The sequence below is a fragment of the Anomaloglossus baeobatrachus genome, chromosome 3 (assembly GCF_048569485.1).
Source record: "Anomaloglossus baeobatrachus isolate aAnoBae1 chromosome 3, aAnoBae1.hap1, whole genome shotgun sequence".
NCBI lineage: Eukaryota > Metazoa > Chordata > Amphibia > Anura > Aromobatidae > Anomaloglossus > Anomaloglossus baeobatrachus.
This window is the reverse complement of record NC_134355.1, coordinates 362038479-362060221: the sequence shown is the minus strand read 5'-3', so window position 1 is coordinate 362060221 and position 21743 is coordinate 362038479. Positions and strand designations below refer to the sequence as shown.

Below are 21743 nucleotides of genomic sequence, written 5' to 3'. Positions count from 1 at the left end.
GCTTAATTATTACGCAACTTCCTTTCCTTTGGCAAAATGGGTCAGAAGAGAGATTTGACGGGTTCTGAAAAGTCCAAAATTGTGAGATGTCTTGCAGACGGATGCAGCAGTCTTGAAATTGCCAAACTTTTGAAGCGTTATCACCGAACAATCAAGCGTTTCAAAGCAAATAGCCAACAGGGTCACAAGAAGCGTGTTGGGCAAAAAAGGCGCAAAATAACTGCCCATGAATTGAGGAAAATCAAGCGTGAAGCTGCCAAGATGCCATTTGCCACCAGTTTGGCCATATTTCAGAGCTGCAACGTTACTGGAGTATCAAAAAGCACAAGGTGTGCCATACTCAGGGACATGGCCAAGGTAAGGAAGGCTGAAAAATGACCACCTCTGAAGAAGTAACAAGATAAAATGTCAAGACTGGGCCAAGAAATACAGTCAGGGCCAGAAATATTTGGACAGTGACACAAGTTTTGTTATTTTAGCTGTTTACAAAAACATGTTCAGAAATACAATTATATATATAATATGGGCTGAAAGTGCACACTCCCAGCTGCAATATGAGAGTTTTCACATCCAAATCGGAGAAAGGGTTTAGGAATCATAGCTCTGTAATGCATAGCCTCCTCTTTTTCAAGGGACCAAAAGTAATTGGACAAGGGACTCTAAGGGCTGCAATTAACTCTGAAGTTGTCTCCCTCGTTAACCTGTAATCAATGAAGTAGTTAAAAGGTCTGGGGTTGATTACAGGTGTGTGGTTTTGCATTTGGAAGCTGTTGCTGTGACCAGACAACATGCGGTCTAAGGAACTCTCAATTGAGGTGAAGCAGAACATCCTGAGGCTGAAAAAAAAGAAAAAATCCATCAGAGAGATAGCAGACATGCTTGGAGTAGCAAAATCAACAGTCGGGTACATTCTGAGAAAAAAGGAGCTTGGGAACTCAAAAAGGCCTGGGCGTCCACGGATGACAACAGTGGTGGATGATCGCCGCATACTTTCTTTGGTGAAGAAGAACCCGTTCACAACATCAACTGAAGTCCAGAACACTCTCACTGAAGTAGGTGTATCTGTCTCTAAGTCAACAGTAAAGAGAAGACTCCATGAAAGTAAATACAAAGGGTTCACATCTAGATGCAAACCATTCATCAATTCCAAAAATAGACAGGCCAGAGTTAAATTTGCTGAAAAACACCTCATGAAGCCAGCTCAGTTCTGGAAAAGTATTCTATGGACAGATGAGACAAAGATCAACCTGTACCAGAATGATGGGAAGAAAAAAGTTTGGAGAAGAAAGGGAATGGCACATGATCCAAGGCACACCACATCCTCTGTAAAACATGGTGGAGGCAACGTGATGGCATGGGCATGCATGGCTTTCAATGGCACTGGGTCACTTGTGTTTATTGATAACATAACAGCAGACAAGAGTAGCCGGATGAATTCTGAAGTGTACAGGGATATACTTTCAGCCCAGATTCAGCCAAATGCCGCAAAGTTGATCGGACGGCGCTTCATAGTACAGATGGACAATGACCCCAAGCATACAGCCAAAGCTACCCAGGAGTTCATGAGTGCAAAAAAGTGGAACATTCTGCAATGGCCGGGTCAATCACCAGATCTTAACCCAATTGAGCATGCATTTCACTTGCTCAAATCCAGACTTAAGACGGAAAGACCCACAAACAAGCAAGACCTGAAGGCTGCGGCTGTAAAGGCCTGGCAAAGCATTAAGAAGGAGGAAACCCAGCGTTTGGTGATGTCCATGGGTTACAGACTTAAGGCAGTGATTGCCTCCAAAGGATTCGCAACAAAATATTGAAAATAAAAATATTTTGTTTGGGTTTGGTTTATTTGTCCAATTACTTTTGACCTCCTAAAATGTGGAGTGTTTGTAAAGAAATGTGTACAATTCCTACAATTTCTATCAGATATTTTTGTTCAAACCTTCAAATTAAACGTTACAATCTGCACTTGAATTCTGTTGTAGAGGTTTCATTTCAAATCCAATGTGGTGGCATGCAGAGTCCAACTCGCGAAAATTGTGTCACTGTCCAAATATTTCTGGACCTAACTGTATCTTAAGACTGATTTTTCAAGGGTTTTATGGACTGATGAAATGAGAGTGACTCTTGATGGGCCAGATGGATGGGCCAAAGACTGGATCAGTAAAGGGCAGAGAGTTCCACTCCGACTCAGATGCCAGCAAGGTGGAGGAGGGGTACTGGTATGGGCTGGTATCATCAAAGATGAACTTGTGGGACCTTTTCGGGTTGAAGATGGAGTGAAGCTCATCTCCCAGACCTACTGCCAGTTTCTGCAAGATAACTCCTTCAAGCAGTGGTACAGGAAGAAGTCGGTATCGTTGAAGAAAAACATGATTTTCATGCAGGACAATGCTCCATCACATGCATCCAACTACTCCACAGCGTGGCTGGCCAGTAAAGGTCTAAAAGATGAAAAAATAATGACATGGCCCACTTGTTCACCTGATCTGAAACCCAAAGAGAACCTGTGGTCCCTCATAAAATGTGAGATCTACAGGGAGGGAAAACAGTACACCTTTCTGAACAGTGTCTGGGAGGCTGTGGTGGCTGCTGCATGCAATGTTGATCATAAACAGATCAAGCAACTGACAGAATCTATGGATGGTAGGCTGTTGAGTGACATCATAAAGAAAGCTGGCTATATTGGTCACTAATTTTTTGGGGTTTTGTTTTTGCATGTCAGAAATGTTTATTTCTAAATTTTGTGCAGTTATATTGGTTTACCTGGTGAAAATAAACAAGTGAGATGGAAATATATTTGTTTTTTATTAAGTTACCAAATAATTCTGCACAGTAATAGTTACCTGCACAAACAGATATCCTCCTAAGATAGCCAAATCTAAAAAAAAAAACACTCCAACTTCCAAAAATATTAAGCTTTGATATTTATGAGTCTTTTGGGTTGATTGAGAACATAGTTGTTGATCAATAATAAAAAAAATCCTCTAAAATACAACTTGCCTAATAATTCTGCACACAGTGGAAGACTGCAGTGATAGTTGACTTTGTGGAATTTTCTTCCAACTCCCTACTGCGTCTTTGGAGCTCAACCACAGTGATCTTGGGGTTTTTCTTTACCTCTCTCACCAAGGCTCTTCTCCCACGATTGCTCAGTTTGGCTGGACGGCAAGGTCAAGGAGGAGTTCTGCTGGTCCCAAACTTTTTCTGTTTAAGGATTATGGAGGCCACTGTGCTCTTAGAAACCTTGAGTACTGCAGAAATTCTTTTGTAACCTTGGACAGATCTGTGCCTTGCCACAATTCTTTCTCTGAGCTACTTGGGCAGTTCCTTTGATTTCATGATTCCCATTTGTTTCGACATGCACTGTGAGCTGTGAGGTCTTATATAGACAGGTGTGAGCCTTTCCAAATCAAGTCCTATTACTTTAATTAAGCACCGCTGGACACCAATGAAGGAGTAGAACCATCTCAAGGAGGATCCCACGGAAATGGACAGCATGTGACTCAAGTATGAGTGTCTGAGCAAAGAGTCTGAATACTTATGACCATGTGATATTTCAGTTTTTCTTGTTTAATAAATTTGCAAACATTTCTACATTTCTTGTTTTTTTTCTGTCAATATGGGGTGCAGATTGTACATTAATGAGAAAAAAAGGAACTTTTTTGAATTTTCCAAATGGCTGCAATGAAACTAAGAGTGAAAAATTTAAAGGACTCTGAATACACTGTCCCTGTATATATAGCCAAGGTTATCCTTACTCACAATGCACCATCTTGATAACTCATCACAGAAGGTAGCTGGGTCTGAGCATACAAATTTATGCACTCAATGGGCAAATTTCTATATAGTATGATCTCTCAGAATGCCATAAATACCTTTTGAACTTTGACATTTGCGTTACTGTCATCACTTGATTAAAGTTTTAAGGTTCAGGACTAGAAAAACATGATAGCAGAAATGAAGAAAAAGAGCAATCACCTCACCTGCCCAATGCATGCCAGGAATGCTCCAATGGCATAAATTGCCCAAGCAGAAGCCGGTACTCTTATCTTCATAAAAAAACTCTTTATTAGAAAAGAATACAAAAGCAGTGATGGTAGATACAACAGCACAAAAAAAAAACCAACAAATGACAAGAGGGAAACACGTATAACCCCAGGCGATGCTTTTCTAACCTACATGTCTGACCTTTCTGGCATTTCTGACTCATGTCCAAGCCTGAATGAGTATGAACAAATAGCAGAGGATATGCAGACATAGCTTAATAAAACAACAAAGAAATGAGTATGAAAAAGAAAAAATACATGGGAAAAAGGAAATTATATATCCAATAAAGGTTAATATATCTGCCCGGGGTGGAGATTGGGAAAGCGCCATTCCAGCGTTTTTGTATTTTCAGTGCTGCAGTGGTGCTTTAAATGTAACCCCCCCCTGTCCCATTGTGGGGTGTGGCAGGGGACCATAGTCATGGGCAGTGGTGAGCCCCTGCTGACCCCTGGCTGTAATAACAACCCATCAGTGCTCCATGATCATGTAACAGGGCTACCGATGGGAGCAAGGAATGAGACGCTCACCGCCGATGCTTGTTAAATTCCGCTGACAGAGATCTACAGCAGGATTAAAGTCTACTGCCTTCTGTCATATATTCATTCACCTTTCGGCATCTTCATCTCTTACCAATGCCGCTCCAGTCCCAAGGCGCCATCTTGTGACTCTAACTTCTAACTGGCCAGAAGTCAGAAGTTACATCACAAGTTCCTAATGCAAGTCTTTGAGAGCGCGCTCGAATAAACACTGTAGCTCCTGGCAGGTCACAAATCGCTGGAGATCAACTAAAGTGGCAGAAATAGAGGGTGAAGCAACTGGAAGGTGATTATAATACAGAGGTCAGAGGACTTAGATTTAAAGCACCACTTCAGTGGTGCAATAAAAAAAAACTACTGGCGTGGTGCTTTAAACATATATTTTATACTATATATTTTTGGTATATATAATTTCCTTTTTCTTTCTTTTCTAATGTACTGTTTCTTATTCATACTCACCTTTTCATTGTTTTAATTAAGCTGTGTTTGCTTATCCTCTGCCATTTGTTCATACTCATTTAGGCTAAGGGTGGCTTTACATGCTGCGATATCCGGCCCGATATCGCTAGCATGACACCCGCCCCCATCGTTTGTGCGCGACGGGTATATCGCTGCCTGTCGCGCACAAAATCGCGCACCCCCGTCACACATACTTACCTGTCCTTCGATGTCGCTGTGACTGGTGAACCGCCTCCTTTCTAAGGGGGCGGTCCGTTTTGCGTCACAGTGACGTCACTAAGCGGCCGCCCAATGTAAGCGGAGGGGCGGAGATGAGCGGGACGTAACATCCCGGCCATCTCCTTCCTTCCGCATTGTGGCCGGAGGCAGGTAAGGAGATGATGCTCGTTCCTGCGGCGTCACACGTAGCGATGTGTGCTGCCGCAGGGTCGAGGATCAACTTCGCCCCAGCGACAGCAGCGATAACTGGCAGCGGACCCCCATGTCAACGAGGAGCGATTTTGGACGTTTTTGCAACGATCCAAAATCGCTCCTAGGAGTCACACGCTACAACATCGCTACAGCGGCCGGATGTGCGTCACAAAATCCGTGACCCCAAAGAGATCGTTGTAGCGAAATCGTAGCGTGTAAAGCCCGCTTTAGACAAAGGACCATGTAGGTCAGAAAAGCATTGCCTTTTACTGTATGTGTTTCCCTCTAGTTATTTTTTCTGTGCCATCGTGCATGTCTACAGTTTTTTTATGAAGACGTGAGTGCCGACTACTGCTTGGACAATTTAGAAAGCAGAAATGTCTTTCTGAATTTGTGCAAACTACTTAAAGTGAATTTATCATTCTGGTACATTTTTTTCTACATCTATAGCAATATACTGTATATCTAATACATTACAATAGAAATCATGTAATTATTGTATTCATATTTCTCTATGTACCGAAAAACAAACTGTTCTTTGCTCACCCTCCCCAGGTCCAGAACTGAGCCTGAAGAGGCGGAGACTCAGCACTGGACCTTGGTAGGATGAGCACAGCCAAGGTCTTCATTTTTTTTTTCTATACACACCATAGACGAGGGACTGAGGTTTCTTTAAACAGGAGAACCTCTTTAGGCCATATAGACATACATATATTCTGTATGTCTCTGTAGGAGTGAGCCATAGAAATTCCAGTAATTTGTCTCCATTCTGTACTAAATAACTGATATTCTGGGGATCAATTGCTTTTGACTGTGACATCTAATATAGTAAGTCACATTAGAAATCAGAAGCATGCAGAGGTATCGTAAACTCTCACCGCATGTTAAAGATTCTGTATTAGAGCTTCATATATATCAGAGACTGTATGGAGCCATAATATGTTTGCACAGTTCATTACAGCAAGTTACTTGCTATTTATTTCTGGAGTAGTATGTAGAGATGCTCAATAGCAAAGGAAGCAGTGAAACCAAGACAATACCAGGCAACACATGGTTTAGGTACTGTGACATCCTGGGGCGGAACAATCGCGCTCGCAGGGGTCGTGATCGCGACCGGGCACAGGTGTTCAGGGGGCTTGAGGACCTCAGCCAGTGGCGCCCCGCCAATGACGGCAGGCCACTTGACCGCTATGGGGCCCGGTGCTAGCACTGGCACGAGGTCCGCCGCTGAGGATCGCACTTGCAATTGTATCGGCATTGCAACACCCTTGGTGGCAAGGACTAACCTCATGCTGTAAAGTACTTGACCATCAGGATAAACTCGGAGCATTATGTTATCTGTAGTTGTATCATGAATGAAGGATCTCTTTGAATGCACAAAAAACACATCAGGAACCCAGATTTTCTTTACTAGCCGACTGTCAAAGGTCATGCTCTTATTCGTGGTACTAGGGAATGACAGGCGTTCATCCTTCCAGTAATGTCTCAGGTACAGAGTCATTGTAAAGTCCTATACAGTGAAGAGAGAAAAATAAGTTACAATAAAACAACAAATTGATGCAGAACATTAAACAGACTTTGACTACAGAAACAACTTTTGTTTGAAATCTCTAGGATTTGAAACCCTATTGTCCAAAGTGCTATACAGTATTGCATATTCTTTTATTAAGTTGTGTGGCAAATTTAAAGAGCAAAAAGTAAAAATGAGCCATTGCCTTGCATTGCACAACCCTGGTCCACGGTCCTGGTCAGTGCACTCTGGACATGGACATGAGCTGCATGAATTTCTTACCTTCAAGAAGACAAGGCTTGGCTTATGATTTGCTAAGCTGGCTAGGCATCTCCTGTGTGCCGCATGACGTACAGATGACTTCATGCCAGGCTAGCAAATCAAACACAACACTGTGGGAGCTTAGGAAATTCATGAAGCTCTGGTCCAGGACCAGAGAGCACTGATTAGGTCTGGGGACCAGGGTAAAGAAAAGCAATCTACTCATTTTTGGAAACTGTAAATTGTAAAATTTGAATATATGGTTTGTTAGGACTACAGATTCATTACAGACCCTGATAAAATACAGTAGTCTATCAGCTGATAATGGTCTAAACATACAATCATCTTTTTTGGGCCTCTGTAAAAAAAAAAAAATTGCGACAGACACTACTGAGTGGCAGCATATGTGTTAGGCTGGAAGATCGAACAAATCTGCACTGGCATTTTCCTGGTAAAAAAAAACCCTCATATTTCTTAAAGGGAACCAATCACCAGGATTTTCGTATATAACCTAAAGCCAGTGCTGTACTGGCACTACCAGGCTGATTCTCTCCATATCTCTAGTGGTCAGCTTGGATGTATAGGTGTTGAAATCCAAGAAAGTAAAGTTTATAAAATCACCAGCTTTTTGAGTGACAGCAGCTGAGGATCAAATAATATCTGGGGGGGGGGTGTATTCATAGTTATCCCCTCCACCTGTTAGAATTAGCATAAGTATTATAAAATCTATTTACTTTTTCACTAGCAGGACCTGTGGGAGGTCATACCCATTTGACCAGAGGGGGCAGGGCCTCAGCCAGCAGAAAAATGTTGTTTCCTGGTATCAGCTTTGTTGGTGTATTGTATAATAGTAATGCTAATTCTAACAGGGGTAGGGATTAACTCTGATTACCCTCCCCACCCCCCGCTATTATCTGATCCTCAGCTGCTGTCACTCAAGAAACTGGTGATTTTATAAACTTTACTTTCTTGGACTTCAAAACCTAAACATCCGAGCTGACCACTACTTTTTTTGCCAAAAATCTCATTTTTCAATAGTACAGTTTGGAATGTTAGTACTGTGCACACTTTGCAACACATATTATTTTGAGTAGAGGTATGTAGAGAATCAGCCCGATAGTGCCAGTATAGCACTGGCTTTAGGTTATATACGAAAACCTGGTGATTGCTTCCCTTTAAGTCTATGCACTGATTGGCTAAATATATTAAGTGCATGAACTCTACTGCCATCTATTTGTATTACATGTAGTAATGAGTGGCCATTTCCATGATCAGGTACTCGGTACTCGTAATGAACAATCCGACACCTGGACGGGTGCAACTCATGTGCCAAGTATAATAGAAGTCAATGGTAAACTCAAGCATTTTTCCATAAGATCTTCAGGAAAAATGTTTTCATGTACTTTGCCCAAATAAAACAAAATGTATTTCCATGCCCTGACTGTTTGCCTCTGGTTCACTGGGAAAGAATACACATTTTTAAGGCACTGTACGTAACATCTCATTATATCATGTAACATCCGTTATTAAAAATAAAATCAATTACAGCTTACCATATCAACTTCAGATATGCTGTCCAAACTCTCAACTTGCACATCGACTCCAACTGGGATTGCAGGACCTGCCGTCAAGAAAATGTAATGTAACCTGTAATCTACAACCGCCAATGAGCTGTCAAAATGCACTAAGAATACTATAGCCCAAGGAGAGATATAGAATCTAAGTAGTCTAGTAGTCAAAGCAGAAAAAAATACATAAAATGAATAGAAATAAAGTTCATATTTGTAGGTATATTTACTAAAATGCACCCTCTTTATAATAGCATACCTTTAACATTATCATGAACTTTGCATCAAAACATGATAACCATGAATTTTAAAGCCTTATATTTATACAATGCAACATATTTCCTTTTATAGCTCACAGATTTTTCTTATAAATACATATATTGATTCATCCATGCAGGTTTATAGACAGTATGACACAGTTTACTTCATACTATAGATGGTAATAATGCTACAAAAGACGCCAGCCAATTTACTGCAGGGGATGGATGGCAGGAGCCAAAATGTCCTAGTACTGGAATTGGAGGGTACTTTTTATGACATCTCCCAGCTTCACTGTTACATTGCCCTTCTTCTATCTGTGACTCAATGTTATTTACTTTTGTGTAGTCAACAATATGATCGGTACAAATATTAAGGTCATTTTCCTCTTTGAGCAGAATCACTGAAGCAGAAAGACAATTGTTCTAATGGTCTATCTTATTACTGTAAAGCATGTCATTCCTGTATGCTCCGCGCAGCTAGTTTGCACCGGAATACAAAGAGATAGGAAAGCTCTTGAAGCAAGTTGGTACTAGCGATCTGAACAGACATGTTGATGCGTTGTGAATGTTATCCTTGCATCAACCACATTAGGTGGGGAAGGGAAATGTCTCAGTATTATTACACCGTTACCCAGTACAGAGAATCAATTAGATAATGACTTACGCTGAGAACTATGATATGATAATAGTTACTTGACTAGAACCCATGTATCTGTAACTCTAACAGTAGAGAAGAATTTCTAAACTCAGACTGTTATTCACATAGAAAGTTTTAATGCCAAAACATTAAATTTAAAGGATGTGACCAGAATGTTGTTTTTTTATCCCCTTCATCCCCCGGGCGCTTTCCGTTTTTTCCATTGTTTTTTTTTATCCCTTCCACCCCGGGCGCTTTCCGTTGGTGTTTTTGCTCCCCTTCTTCCGAGAGACGTAACTTTTTTATTATTCCGTCAGTCTTGCCATATGAGGGCTTGTTTTTTGCGGGACGAGTTGTACTTTTAAATGAAAACATAAGTTTTACCATATAGTGTACTGGAAAACGGCAAAAAAATTTCAAGTGTGGAAAAACTGCAAAAAAAAAGTGTGATCGCACAATAGTTTTTCGAATATTTTATTCACCATGTTCACTATATGGTAAAACTGATGCATTGTTGTGATGCCTGAAGTTGGTGCGAGTTTGTAAACAACAAACATGTATAGGTTTACTTGTATCTAAGGGGTTAAAAATAATTCACAAGTTTGTCCAATAAAAGTGGCGGACGTTTTGCGCCTTTTTCCGAAACCCGTAGCGTTGTCATTTTTTGGGATCTATGGCAAAGTGATGTCTTATTTTTTGCGTCTCAAGCTGACATTTTTAAAGGTACTATTTTTGCGCAGATGCTACGTTTTGATCGCCTGTTATTGCATTTTGCGCAAAACTTGCGGCAACCAAAAAACGTAATTTTGGCGTTTGGAATTTTTTTTCCGCTACGCCATTTACCAATCAGATTAATTGATTTTATATTTTAATAGATCGGGCATTTCTGAACGCGGCAATACTAAATATGTGTATATTTTTTCTTTTTTTAACCCTTTAATTTTCAATGGGGTGAAAGGGGGGTGATTTGAACTTTTAGGTTTTTTTTTTTTTGTTTTTTTTTTTAATTTTTTTTTACTTTTTTTAAAATTTTACTAGTCCCCCTAGGGGGCTATATGGATCAACAATCCGATCACTCTGCCCTATCTGTAGATCTCAACTACAGAGCTGAGAACTGCAGATACGCTGGTTTATTCTCAATGCCGGAAGCATGCCGGCACTGAGAGAAAGTGACTCATGTTAGCTACAGGCATCATCACATGACCCTGTGCTACCATGGCAACCACCGAAAGTCATATGATCACGCACGTGACTTCTGGTGGGGCGGCGGTAAGTGAAAATAATGGCCGCGCACATATACATCTAGCTGCTAGACTTTGGCAGAGAGATGTAAGGGGTTAAAAGTTGCAGGTGGAAGCGATTCCACTCGTAAGCTGCAAGCACACATATCAGCTGTTAAAAACCCCACGGCAGTGGACGGGGATTAACCTCACACGATCCATGACGGATATATGTGCTTTCTTCCAAAAACAGCACCAAACCTGTTTACAGAAATCACAGAAATCTGAGGAAGACTAGAGCTAGCCGCCAAAATACAAATTCCTAAACAGTGTTCCTTACAATATGTGCTCCATTTAATTATGTCTTGGGTTTTCCAGTCAACAGTGGGGTTATGTAATGCAGAACAGGGAGACCCTAATACAATTTGTGCTGGAAGGTCCTTAAGCACATAACAAGAAAAGAGCCATTTTCCCTCCCTGGTTTCATGTGACTCATTAGTGTTAATGGAATGCAGGGGTGTTAAATTTGGTATTATCACTCACACACTCTCTCATACTGGTCACTGGAAGTTCAACATGGAACCTCATGGCAAAGAATTCTCTGCGGATCTGAAAAAAAGAATTGTTGCTCTTCATGAAGATGGCGTAGGCTGTAAGAAGATTATGAACACCCTGAAACTGAGCTGCAGCACAGTGGCCGAGAGCATACAGAAATTAAACAAGAGAGGTTCCACATAGAACAGTCCTGCCAAGGTCGGCCAAAGAAGTTGAGTGCACGTGCTCAACGTCATATCCAAAGATTGTCTTTTCAAAATAGACATATGAGTGCTGCCAGCATTGCTGCATAAGTTAAAGGGGTCTGGGGGTCAGCCTGTAAGTGCTCAGACCATACACCACACACTGCATCAAATTGGTCTGATTGGCTGTCATCCGAGAAAGAAGCCTCATTTAAAGCTAAGCTCTATTCACTACAATGATAGTAAAAGTTGTAATGCCAAGTGAAAAAACATCCATGGAGCTGTTTTGGAGAAAAAGTGTTTGTTTTTCTAAGTCTGGACAAGGACTTAAAAGAGTCTTAAAGAGGTTGTCCACTACTTTAATATTGATGGTCTATCTTTAGGATAGGTCATCAACGACAGTTTGGCCAAGGTCCGACACCATGCACTCCTGCCGATCACCTGTTCTCTGTGTCAGCTGTGGCATTAGGAAGCTTGAAATACTCAGTTCAATAGATGCTCAGTCAACTGAAAATGGCTGGGTGCTGCACCTCCACCTCTTATTCTTATCAATAGGAGGCGGATGTGCAATACCCAGACGTGCCCACTATCAGAAGACTGAGCAGCTCCAGCTGCCTGCTGCTATCCTTGGCACCGAGAACAGCTGATCAACAAGGGTGCTGGGTGTCAGACCTCGGACGATCAGACACTGATGATCTATTCTAAAGATAGGCCATCATTGTAAAAGTAGTGGACAACCTCTAAGATACTGATGATCTTAGCATAATTCATCAATATCAGAGTGGTGTTGTCCGACACTCAGCGCCCTCTCCATTATGGAAACTTTTCGGGTTCTGAGATAACGCAAACTTGCGACTAAACACCGAAGTTGGGCTTTACAGTTATGGGATGGTGTGGGGGGGGGCTGTAAAATAAAGAATATAGTTAATAATAAACATTGTTATTATACTTACAGCTCCAGCGACATGTTCTGCAGACTGTCTCCCGGCCGCTTCTGATTATCGCTGTGCCCTCCTGGTAACCAGCACTGACTAAAGGACCTTCCATGACATCATAGCCATGTGACCAGTCAGGTGTGAATGTTGTTTTACCTCGTTGGTTACAGACGGGTCACATGGCTATGACATCACAAAAGGTCCTCTTAACTGAACTTTGACTGTCACTGTGCGAGTCTCGCATCGGCATCATCCGGTACGGCCGCACATTGTCCTGACAGGAAGGGTCGGCTGCATGAATTTCCGTGCCACTGAGGTGCTCCTGTCTGGAGAGTGTCAGGCCGTACCGGCTGATACTGATGTGAGACACAAGTGGAATCATACCCTCACTCTCAGCCTGCTTCTCGCTCTAAATAGAGCGATGAGGCAGAGCTGACATGGCTCTCTATGCTTCTCTCTCTGTAGAGACATTTGTCTTTACAGAGTGATGAAGCAGAGTTGACATGGCTCTCCCTGTGGACTACGTCGAACTAAGGATTTTTTTATAATAAAGATGGAGTCTCTAAATGTTTTTTTTTGTTTTGTTTCCATTAAAAACATTTCCTGTGTTGTGCTTTTACTATTTACTACAAATTCATGGTGGCCATGTCTAATTTGGCGTGACACCATGAATTTCAGGCTTAGTACCATCTGAGAATACAAAGCTGGTATTAACCTCTTTATTACCCAGTGTGCCACTGCCATCAGGGCCATTGGAAGAGCCGAGTACAGCACCTGGAAATGGTGCTAAGAAACAATGCACCATTTCCAGGGCGGCTGCGGAGAATCCCAGACCCAGCTGCCTGGTTTTACCTGATTGGCGATCAAAATACATCAGGAGCCCACACATGTTTTGTTTATTATTTTTTTAAATAAAAAAAATTAATGGGCTTCCCTGTATTACGATTACCAGCTAAGGTAAAGCCAGGCAGATGGGGATGGCAGCCCGTAGCCGTCCGCTTTATCTGCACTGAGAATCAAAAATACTGCGGAGTGCTACATCATTTTTTTTAATTATTTATTGTTATACAACTATATATTGTGTACATGTTTGTCACAGGGTTTTGCATAATCTTTCTCTCCTCGTGCAGGGCTCAACCTCCCCAGAAGAGAAGTAGCTCCCAGTGAGTGAGGAGCTGGGAGTATCAGCTCCCCAGAGTTGAGTAGCAGCCCTTGAGCTGTGAGGAGCTCTGAGGAAGCTGGGAGTTGCAACTCCCAGGGGAAAAGCAGACTAGGTGGCAGACGGTTGTCTGGACCTAGAGGAGTCGGACCCCCGGTCTCAGGGGATTGAGGCTAGGTGCCTGGGACCTGTCTTGTAGAACGGTCAGCAGCCTGGGCCTAATCACCGGTCCGGGACCGAAGGCACGACGGGGTACATGGACCCTAAGTCGGGGAGAAGCTTCAGGCAACCCAGCAATTAACCTGCAGAGGAGAGGACCTCTATGAACTGTTCCCACGAAGCTCAGAGATCGGAGGCACTAGCGCAACGAGGGGGATAGGGCTTTCAAAACAAGCAGCCTACTGAAATCCCAAGCGTGAGCCCCTGAGAGCAAACTCTTCTACTTAGCCACAGTGGGGAGCGGGGCCCGGAAAGCTCCAAGCTAACGGGCCACAAAGGACACTCAAAATTCTGTGCCAGGAAACAGGTTATGGACCACCAGGCAGTGCTGCAGGAGACGTGACCCGGACGAGCTCCCCTCAAGAGACAGCGGCAGTCAGAGACTTGGTTCACCCTGTTGTCAGCGTCTGCTTTATTGCTGAGTGAGTACAAGATTAACCCCTGCAGCCAGCAAGCCTGCGCTCCCCCCTGCATCCCACAGCACTATACAGAGTCCCGAGGGCCTTCCCCTACCTGTGGAGGGTACCGTCATCTTGCTTCCCCACTCCATCACCCTGGGTACTCCCAACAGCAGCGGCGGTACTCCCAATAAGTGTACACCACGCGTGGCGTCACGAATTATATATATACCTCCCCTGTAAATATCCCCTTCTTCATTTGAGTGTAGCCTCAAGCCCCCTGGTCTGGTTTCATAGTTTCATAGTTTTTAAGGTTGAAGGGAGACCCTAAGTCCATCTAGTTCAACCCTTAGCCTAACATGTTGATCCAGAGGAAGGCAAAAAAACCCCAATGTGTCAAATAAGCTCCAATGGGGAAAAAAATTCCTTCCTGACTCCACATACGGCAATCAGACTAGTTCCCTGGATCAACACCCTGTCATAAAATCTAATATACATAACTGGTAATATTATATTTTTCAAGAAATGCGTTCAGGCTCTGCTTAAATTTTACTAGTGAATCCCTCATTACAACATCATACGGCAGAGAGCTCCATAGTCTCACTGCTCGTACAGTAAAGAATCCTCATCTGTGATTATGATTAAACATTCTTTCCTCAAGACGTAGCGGATGCCCCCATGTTCCAGTCGCAGGCCTAGGTGTAAAGAGATCTTTGGAAAGGTCTCTGTACTGTCCCCTCATATATTTATACATTGTGATTAGATCCCCCTAAGCCTTTGTTTTTCCTAACTAACTAACCCCAAGTTTAATAACCTGTCTTGGTATTGCAGCCCCCCCCATTCCTCTAATAATCTAGGTCGCTCTTCTATCTACCTGTAAGATTATGCTATTTATAACCTTCTATACTTTTGCTAACAAGAAATGCATCCATTCCTCTCTTAAATTCATTCAGTGAGTTGGCCATCACCACTTCCTCAGGAAGAGAGTTCCAGAGCCTCACTGCTCTTACCGTGAAGAACCCTCTTCTATGCTGATGTAGGAATTTTCTTTCCTCCAATCGAAAAGAATGCCCCCTTGTTCTTGTCATAGTCCTTGGTACAAACAGATCATGGGAGAGATCTCTATATGGCCCTCTGATATATTTGTACATATTTATTAGGTCTCCCCTAAGTCTTCTCTTTTCTAGAGTAAATAGACCTAATTTTGATAACCTTTCCGTGTATTGTAATGCACCCATTCCATTTATTATTTTAGTAGCCCGCCTCTGAACCCTTTCAAGTTCAGTAATGTCTTTCTTCAGCACCGGCGCCCAAAATTGCACACAATACTCCAAGTGTGGTCTGACTAGTGATTTGTACAGAGGGAGAATGATGTTTTCATCTCGTGCCCCCAGACCTCTTCTAATGCATCCCATCACCCTATTTGCTTTGGTGGCTGCTGCCTGACACAGGGCACTCCAATTTAGATTCTTATTCACTAAGATGCCTAAGTCTTTTTCCATGTCTGATTTCCCCAGCAGTTTCCCATTTAGTAAGTAATCGTAGCATCTGTTTCTCCTTCCCATGTGCATAACCTTACACTTATCTGTGTTAAACCTCATTTGCCATTTTTCAGCCCAATTCTCCAATTTACTCAAATCCATCTGTAGTTGCAAACTGTCCTCCTTTGTGTTAACTACCTTACATAGTTTTGTATCATCTGCAAATACTGATATTTTACTCTGTAAACCATCCACCAGATCATTAATAAATATATTAAATAGTAGGGGGCCCAATACAGACCCCTGTGGCACCCCACTAGTAACCCTGGCCCAATCTGAGTATGCACCATTAATAACCACTCTTTGTTTTCTACCACTAAGCCAGCTACCTACCCATCTACACACATTTTCCCCGAGCCCAAGCTTTCTCATTTTACTTAGCAGTCTTTTATGTGGGACAGTGTCAAATGCTTTACCGAAGTCGAGATAAATGACATCCAATGATTCTCCTCGGTCCATGTGAGAGCTTACATCCTCATAGAAGCTGATCAGGTTAGTTTGACAGGAGCGATCCTTCATAAATCCATGTTGATATGGAGTTAAACAGTTATTAACATTGAGACATTCCATAATAGTACCCCTTAAAAACCCTTCAAACATTTTACCCACAACAGATGTTAAGCTTACCGGCCTATAGTTTCCAGATTCCCTTTTGCACCCTTTTTTGAATATTGGTACCACATTTGCTAGCCGCCAATCCAGTGGAACAGACCCAGTTACTATAGAGTCTTTAAATAAAAGGAATAGAGGCCTGTCTATCACATTACTTAACTCCCTTAATACCCGAGGGTGAATGCCATCAGGGCCTGGTGATTTGTCAATTTTAATGTTACTAAGTCGGTTCTGCACTTCTTCCTGGGTTAGGCAGGTCATACTTAATGGGGCATTTACATGATCACTCTGCATTTCCCCTGGCATATGCTTTTCCTGTGTGAACACAGTTGAGAAAAAAGTATTTAAAACATTTGCTTTTCCCACATCGCTTTCTATGATTTTACCCTCATTATTCTTTAAAGGGCCAACACCATCAATTTTAATCTTTTTTCTGTTTATATAATTAAAGAATAGTTTGGGATTTGCTTTGCTTTCCTTAGCAATGAGTCTCTCAGTTTCTACTTTTGCTAAATATATTTGTTTTTTACACATTTTATTTTTTTCTCTATATATTTTTAATGCTTCCTCGCTGCCTTCTTGTTTTAGCTTTTTAAATGCCTTTTTCTTATTATTCATTGCCCCTTTTACATCCTTATTTAGCCACATTGGTTTTCTCCTGTTCCTAGCCCTTTTATTTCTGTATGGTATGGCTAGCTCGCAGTGGGTGTTTAATACCGATTTAAAAATTTCCCACTTATTTTCTGTGCTCCCATTTTTGAGGACATTGTCCCAATCAATTTGGCGAAGGTCTTCTCTAAGCTGATCAAACTTTGCTTTCCTGAAATTCAGCGTTTTTGTAACCCCCTTCCAAGGCACCTTACTAAAGGACAAGTGGAATTGTATTATATTGTGGTCACTATTCCCTAGGTGCCCATCCACTCGTACGTCTGTTATTCTATCTGGCCTGCTGCTTAAAATTAAGTCCAGAAAGGCTGCCCCTCTAGTTGGGCCCGGCACAAGTTGGGACAGATAATTATCCTTAGTTACTGACAGAAACCGGTTTCCTTTCTGAGATACGCAGGTTTCAGTTTCCCAGTCTATATCGGGGTAATTGAAGTCCCCCATAATAATCACCTCATTGTGATTTGCTGCTTTGTCTATTTGTTTCAATAATACATTTTCAGTGGTTTCTGTTATATTTGGTGGCTTATAACAAACCCCTATGAGGATTTTATTAGTTTTCCCTCCTTGTATCTCCACCCATAGAGACTCCACCTCTTCATTTCCCTCTTGAATATCTTCTCTTAGTCTGGGCTTTAAACTGGACTTTATATATAGACAGACTCCACCCCCTTTCCTTTTTTTACGATCCCTCCTAAACAATTCATATCCTTGCAGGTTAGCCGCCCAGTCATAACTATCATCTAACCATGTCTCAGTTATTCCTACTATGTCGTATTTCTCCTCATACATTACCAGCTCCAGTTCCTCCATCTTATTGGTCAGGCTTCTTGCATTGGTCAGCATGCAGGAAAGAAGTTTTGCTCCCCTTTTCTTAGCTTCCTTCTGATTACCCTGTCTTGGGTCCTTTTTACGGCATCTAGTATCCTTGATTAGTTTGTCCTTCTGTTGCATGTTCTTGTCTGCTGTTTTTTCTCCCATCCCCTCTTCTTCTAGTTTAAAGCCCTCCTGATGAGTTTGGCAAGCCTTCTGGCGAACGTGTGTTTCCCAGGTTTTGTGAGGTGTATCCCGTCTCTTGCGAGAAGTCCATCGTAGAGGTAATTCACTCCATGGTCCAAGAATCCAAATCCTTGCTGCCTGCACCACCGTCGTAGCCAGTTGTTCAAATCTAGTATCCTATTCCATCTTCTGACACCATGGCCATCGACTGGGAGGATTGATGAGAAAACAACCTGTACGTTCCGTTCCTTAATTTTCTTCCCCAGAATTTCAAAGTCTTCACAAATAGTTGGTAGATCATTTCTTGCCGTGTCGTTTGTTCCTACATGTATCAATAGGAACGGGTATTCGTCCTTGGATCCGAGGATAGTTGGTATCCTGTTGGCCACATCCTTGATTTTTGCTACCGGTAGGCAGCATACTTCTCGTGCGGTTATGTCCGGCCTGCAGATAGTTGCCTCCGTGCCTCTTAGTAGTGAGTCGCCCATAACTACCACTCTTCTTTTCTTTCTGGATGCACTGCATTTTGCTCCTGAGTGTTTTTGAGTGTCTTTTGTTTCTGCTTTTGTTGACAAAGTAGCTTCTTTTGATGATACTGTGTCTTCTCCTGTAGAGACGGTATCATCCTGAGCTGTGCCATTTTCGTTCTTCATCATGAGGGCTTCATATTGGTTGCTAAGCTGTGTGGGTGGTGCCGACCACTTGATCCGCTGGCTTCTTTTGGTCACATGTGTCCACTTTTCAGCTTCTGTATGTGTTCTGAAGCTTTTCTCACTTTCCATATCCTGAATTGTTGCTTCTGCCTCGTCCAAGAAGTCCTCATGTTCTTTAATTAGCTTCAAAGTTGCTATTCTTTCTTCCAGTCCCTGCACCTTTTCCTCTAAGAGGGCAACAAGTTTGCACTTTTGACAGGTGAAGTTGGATTTTTTGTGCGGCAGATCCGTAAACATGTAGCATGTGTTGCAGGTGACCATGTGGATTTTCTTCTCTTCCATAATGCTGATGTAGCGTATGACAGGCGAAAGTCGCGCGCCGTCAGGCGCGCGGTTTTGCGATGTCCTCAAACAGCGAGACCCGGCAAGACCCAGCAATCGATCAGCTTACGGCGACTCTTCTCTTCTTAAACAGCTACAGTTATCACCACTATGAGATTGTGTTAAAACTATGCCACACTTATCTTCAGTCGTCTCCCTTTACTTCAGTACCTCGCACCTCTCGAGCCACGAGTAATCACCACCCCCAGATCCGAGCGGTTCGACCGCTGCAGGGGCGGCACATATATTTTTGAGTAAAATGTAAACTGCTGTTTTAATCTGACAGTGAGGGTATGATTCCACCTCTGTCTCGCATCGGTATCAGCCAGTAGGGCCTGTATCAGGAAGTACGCCGCCGCCTCGAAATCACTAAGGTTGACAAATCTCCGGGCCCGGATGGCATACACCCCAGAGTACTACAGGAATTGAGTTCTGTGATAAATAGACCATTTTTTTTAATCTTCTCAGATTCCTTAATAACAGGGTCGGTACCGCAGGACTGGCGCATAGCAAATGTGGTGCCAATATTCAAAAAGGGGACAAAAACTGAGCCGGGAAATTATAGGCCGGTAAGTTTAACCTCTACGGTTGGTAAAATCCTTGAGGGTTTCTTGAGAGATGCTATACTGGAGTATCTCAAGAAAAATAACCTTATGACAGAGTATCAACATGGGTTTATGAGGGATCGATCCTGTCAAACTAATTTAATCAGCTTCTATGAAGAGGTAAGTTCAAGCCTGGACCAGGGAAATGCAGTGGATGTTGTGTATATGGACTTTTCAAAAGCTTTTGATACGGTGCCACACAAAAGGTTGGTACATAAAATGAGAATAATGGGGATAGGGGAAAATATGTGTAACTGGGTTAAAAACTGGCTCAGTGATAGGAAACAAAGGGTGGTTATTAATGGTACGTACTCGGACTGGGTCTCAGTTCATAGTGGGGTACCACAGGGGTCAGTATTGGGCCCGCTTCTTTTCAACATATTTATAAATGACCTTGCTGGGGGCATGCGGAGTAGAATTTCAATATTTGCAGATGATACTAAACTCTGCAGGGTAATCAATACAGAGGAGGATAATTTTATATTACAGGGAGATTTATGTAAATTGGAGGATTGGGCTGAGAAGTGGCAATTGAAGTTTAATGTAGATAAATGTAAGGTCATGCACTTGGGTAGAGGAAATAACATTTATGATTATGTACTTAATTGTAGAACACTGGGTAAAACAGACACAGAAAAAGACTTGGGTGTATGGGTGGATGGTAAACTTCACTTTAGTGGACAGTGTCAGGCAGCTGCTGCCAGGGCTAATAAAATAATGGGATGTATTAAAAGAGGTATAAGTGTTCATGAAAAAAATATAGTTCTACCTCTGTACAAGTCACTAGTGCGACCGCACTTAGAATACTGTGTACAATTCTGGTCACCGATATATAAGAAGGACATAGCTGAACTGGAGAGGGTGCAGAGAAGAGCGACCAAGATTATTAGAGGAATGGGTGGGCTGCAATACCAAGACAGGTTATTAAACTTGGGGTTATTTAGTTTGGAAAAACGAAGGCTTAGGGGGGATCTAATCACAATGTATAAATATATGAGGGGACAGTACAGAGACCTTTCCAAAGATCTCTTTACATCTAGGCCTGCGACTGGAACACGGGGGCATCCGCTACGTCTTGAGGAAAGAAGGTTTAATCATAATCACAGACGAGGATTCTTTACTGTACGAGCAGTGAGACTATGGAACTCTCTGCCGCATGATGTTGTAATGAGTGATTCACTACTAACATTTAAGCAGAGCCTGGATGCCTTTCTTGAAAAATTTAATATTACCAGTTATGTATATTAGATTTTATGACAGGGTATTGATCCAGGGAACTAGTCTGATTGCCGGATGTGGAGTCAGGAAGGAAATTTTTTCCCCATTGGAACTTGTTTGCCACATTGGGGGTTTTTTTGCCTTCCTCTGGATCAACATGTTAGGCTATGGGTTGAACTAGATGGACTTAGAGTCTCCCTTCAACCTTCAAAACTATGATACTATGATACTATGACACTATCCGGACAGGAGTGCCTCAGCTGCATGGAAATACATGAAGCCGACCGCTCCTGTCAGGACAGTGTGCGCCGTACCGGGTGATACCGATGTAAAACTCGCACAGTGACCGTCAAAGTTCAATCGAGTCCCTGAGCCATGGACTTGGGTGAACCCTGTGGTCACCGCGAACATGGCCAAAATCAGCCAAAGACTGACGAGTGACGAACAGTGCAGTGCATACCCCCGGAAGTTAACAGGACCTGCCGTGACGTCATAGCCATGTGACCAGTCTAACCCAATGTCTGTACAACATTCACACCAAACTGGTCACATGGCTATGACGTCATGGCAGGTCCTGGAAGTCAGTGCTAGTTACCGGGAAGGCACAGTAATGATCGGACACAGAAGAGGCCGGGAGACCTGTAAGTATAATCATAACTATAAGTATAATCAAGGTCGCGGGACCTGTAGGTATAATCATGTTATAATGTGCTT

General features: G+C 42.5%; 1 protein-coding gene across 1 annotated transcript in view; it reads right to left on the bottom strand.

Annotated features, from left to right (window-relative positions):
• The window catches only part of LOC142295293 (gamma-aminobutyric acid receptor subunit rho-2-like), a 182286-nt gene that overhangs the window by 41812 nt on the left and 118731 nt on the right, over positions 1-21743 (bottom strand). Inside the window, exons 3-4 of the mRNA XM_075338407.1 lie at positions 8778-8845; positions 6740-6963 (exon numbers count right to left, since the gene is read on the bottom strand). Of these exons, the coding sequence (XP_075194522.1) occupies positions 6740-6963; positions 8778-8845 (292 nt within the window). The remainder of the gene's footprint in view (positions 1-6739; positions 6964-8777; positions 8846-21743) is intronic.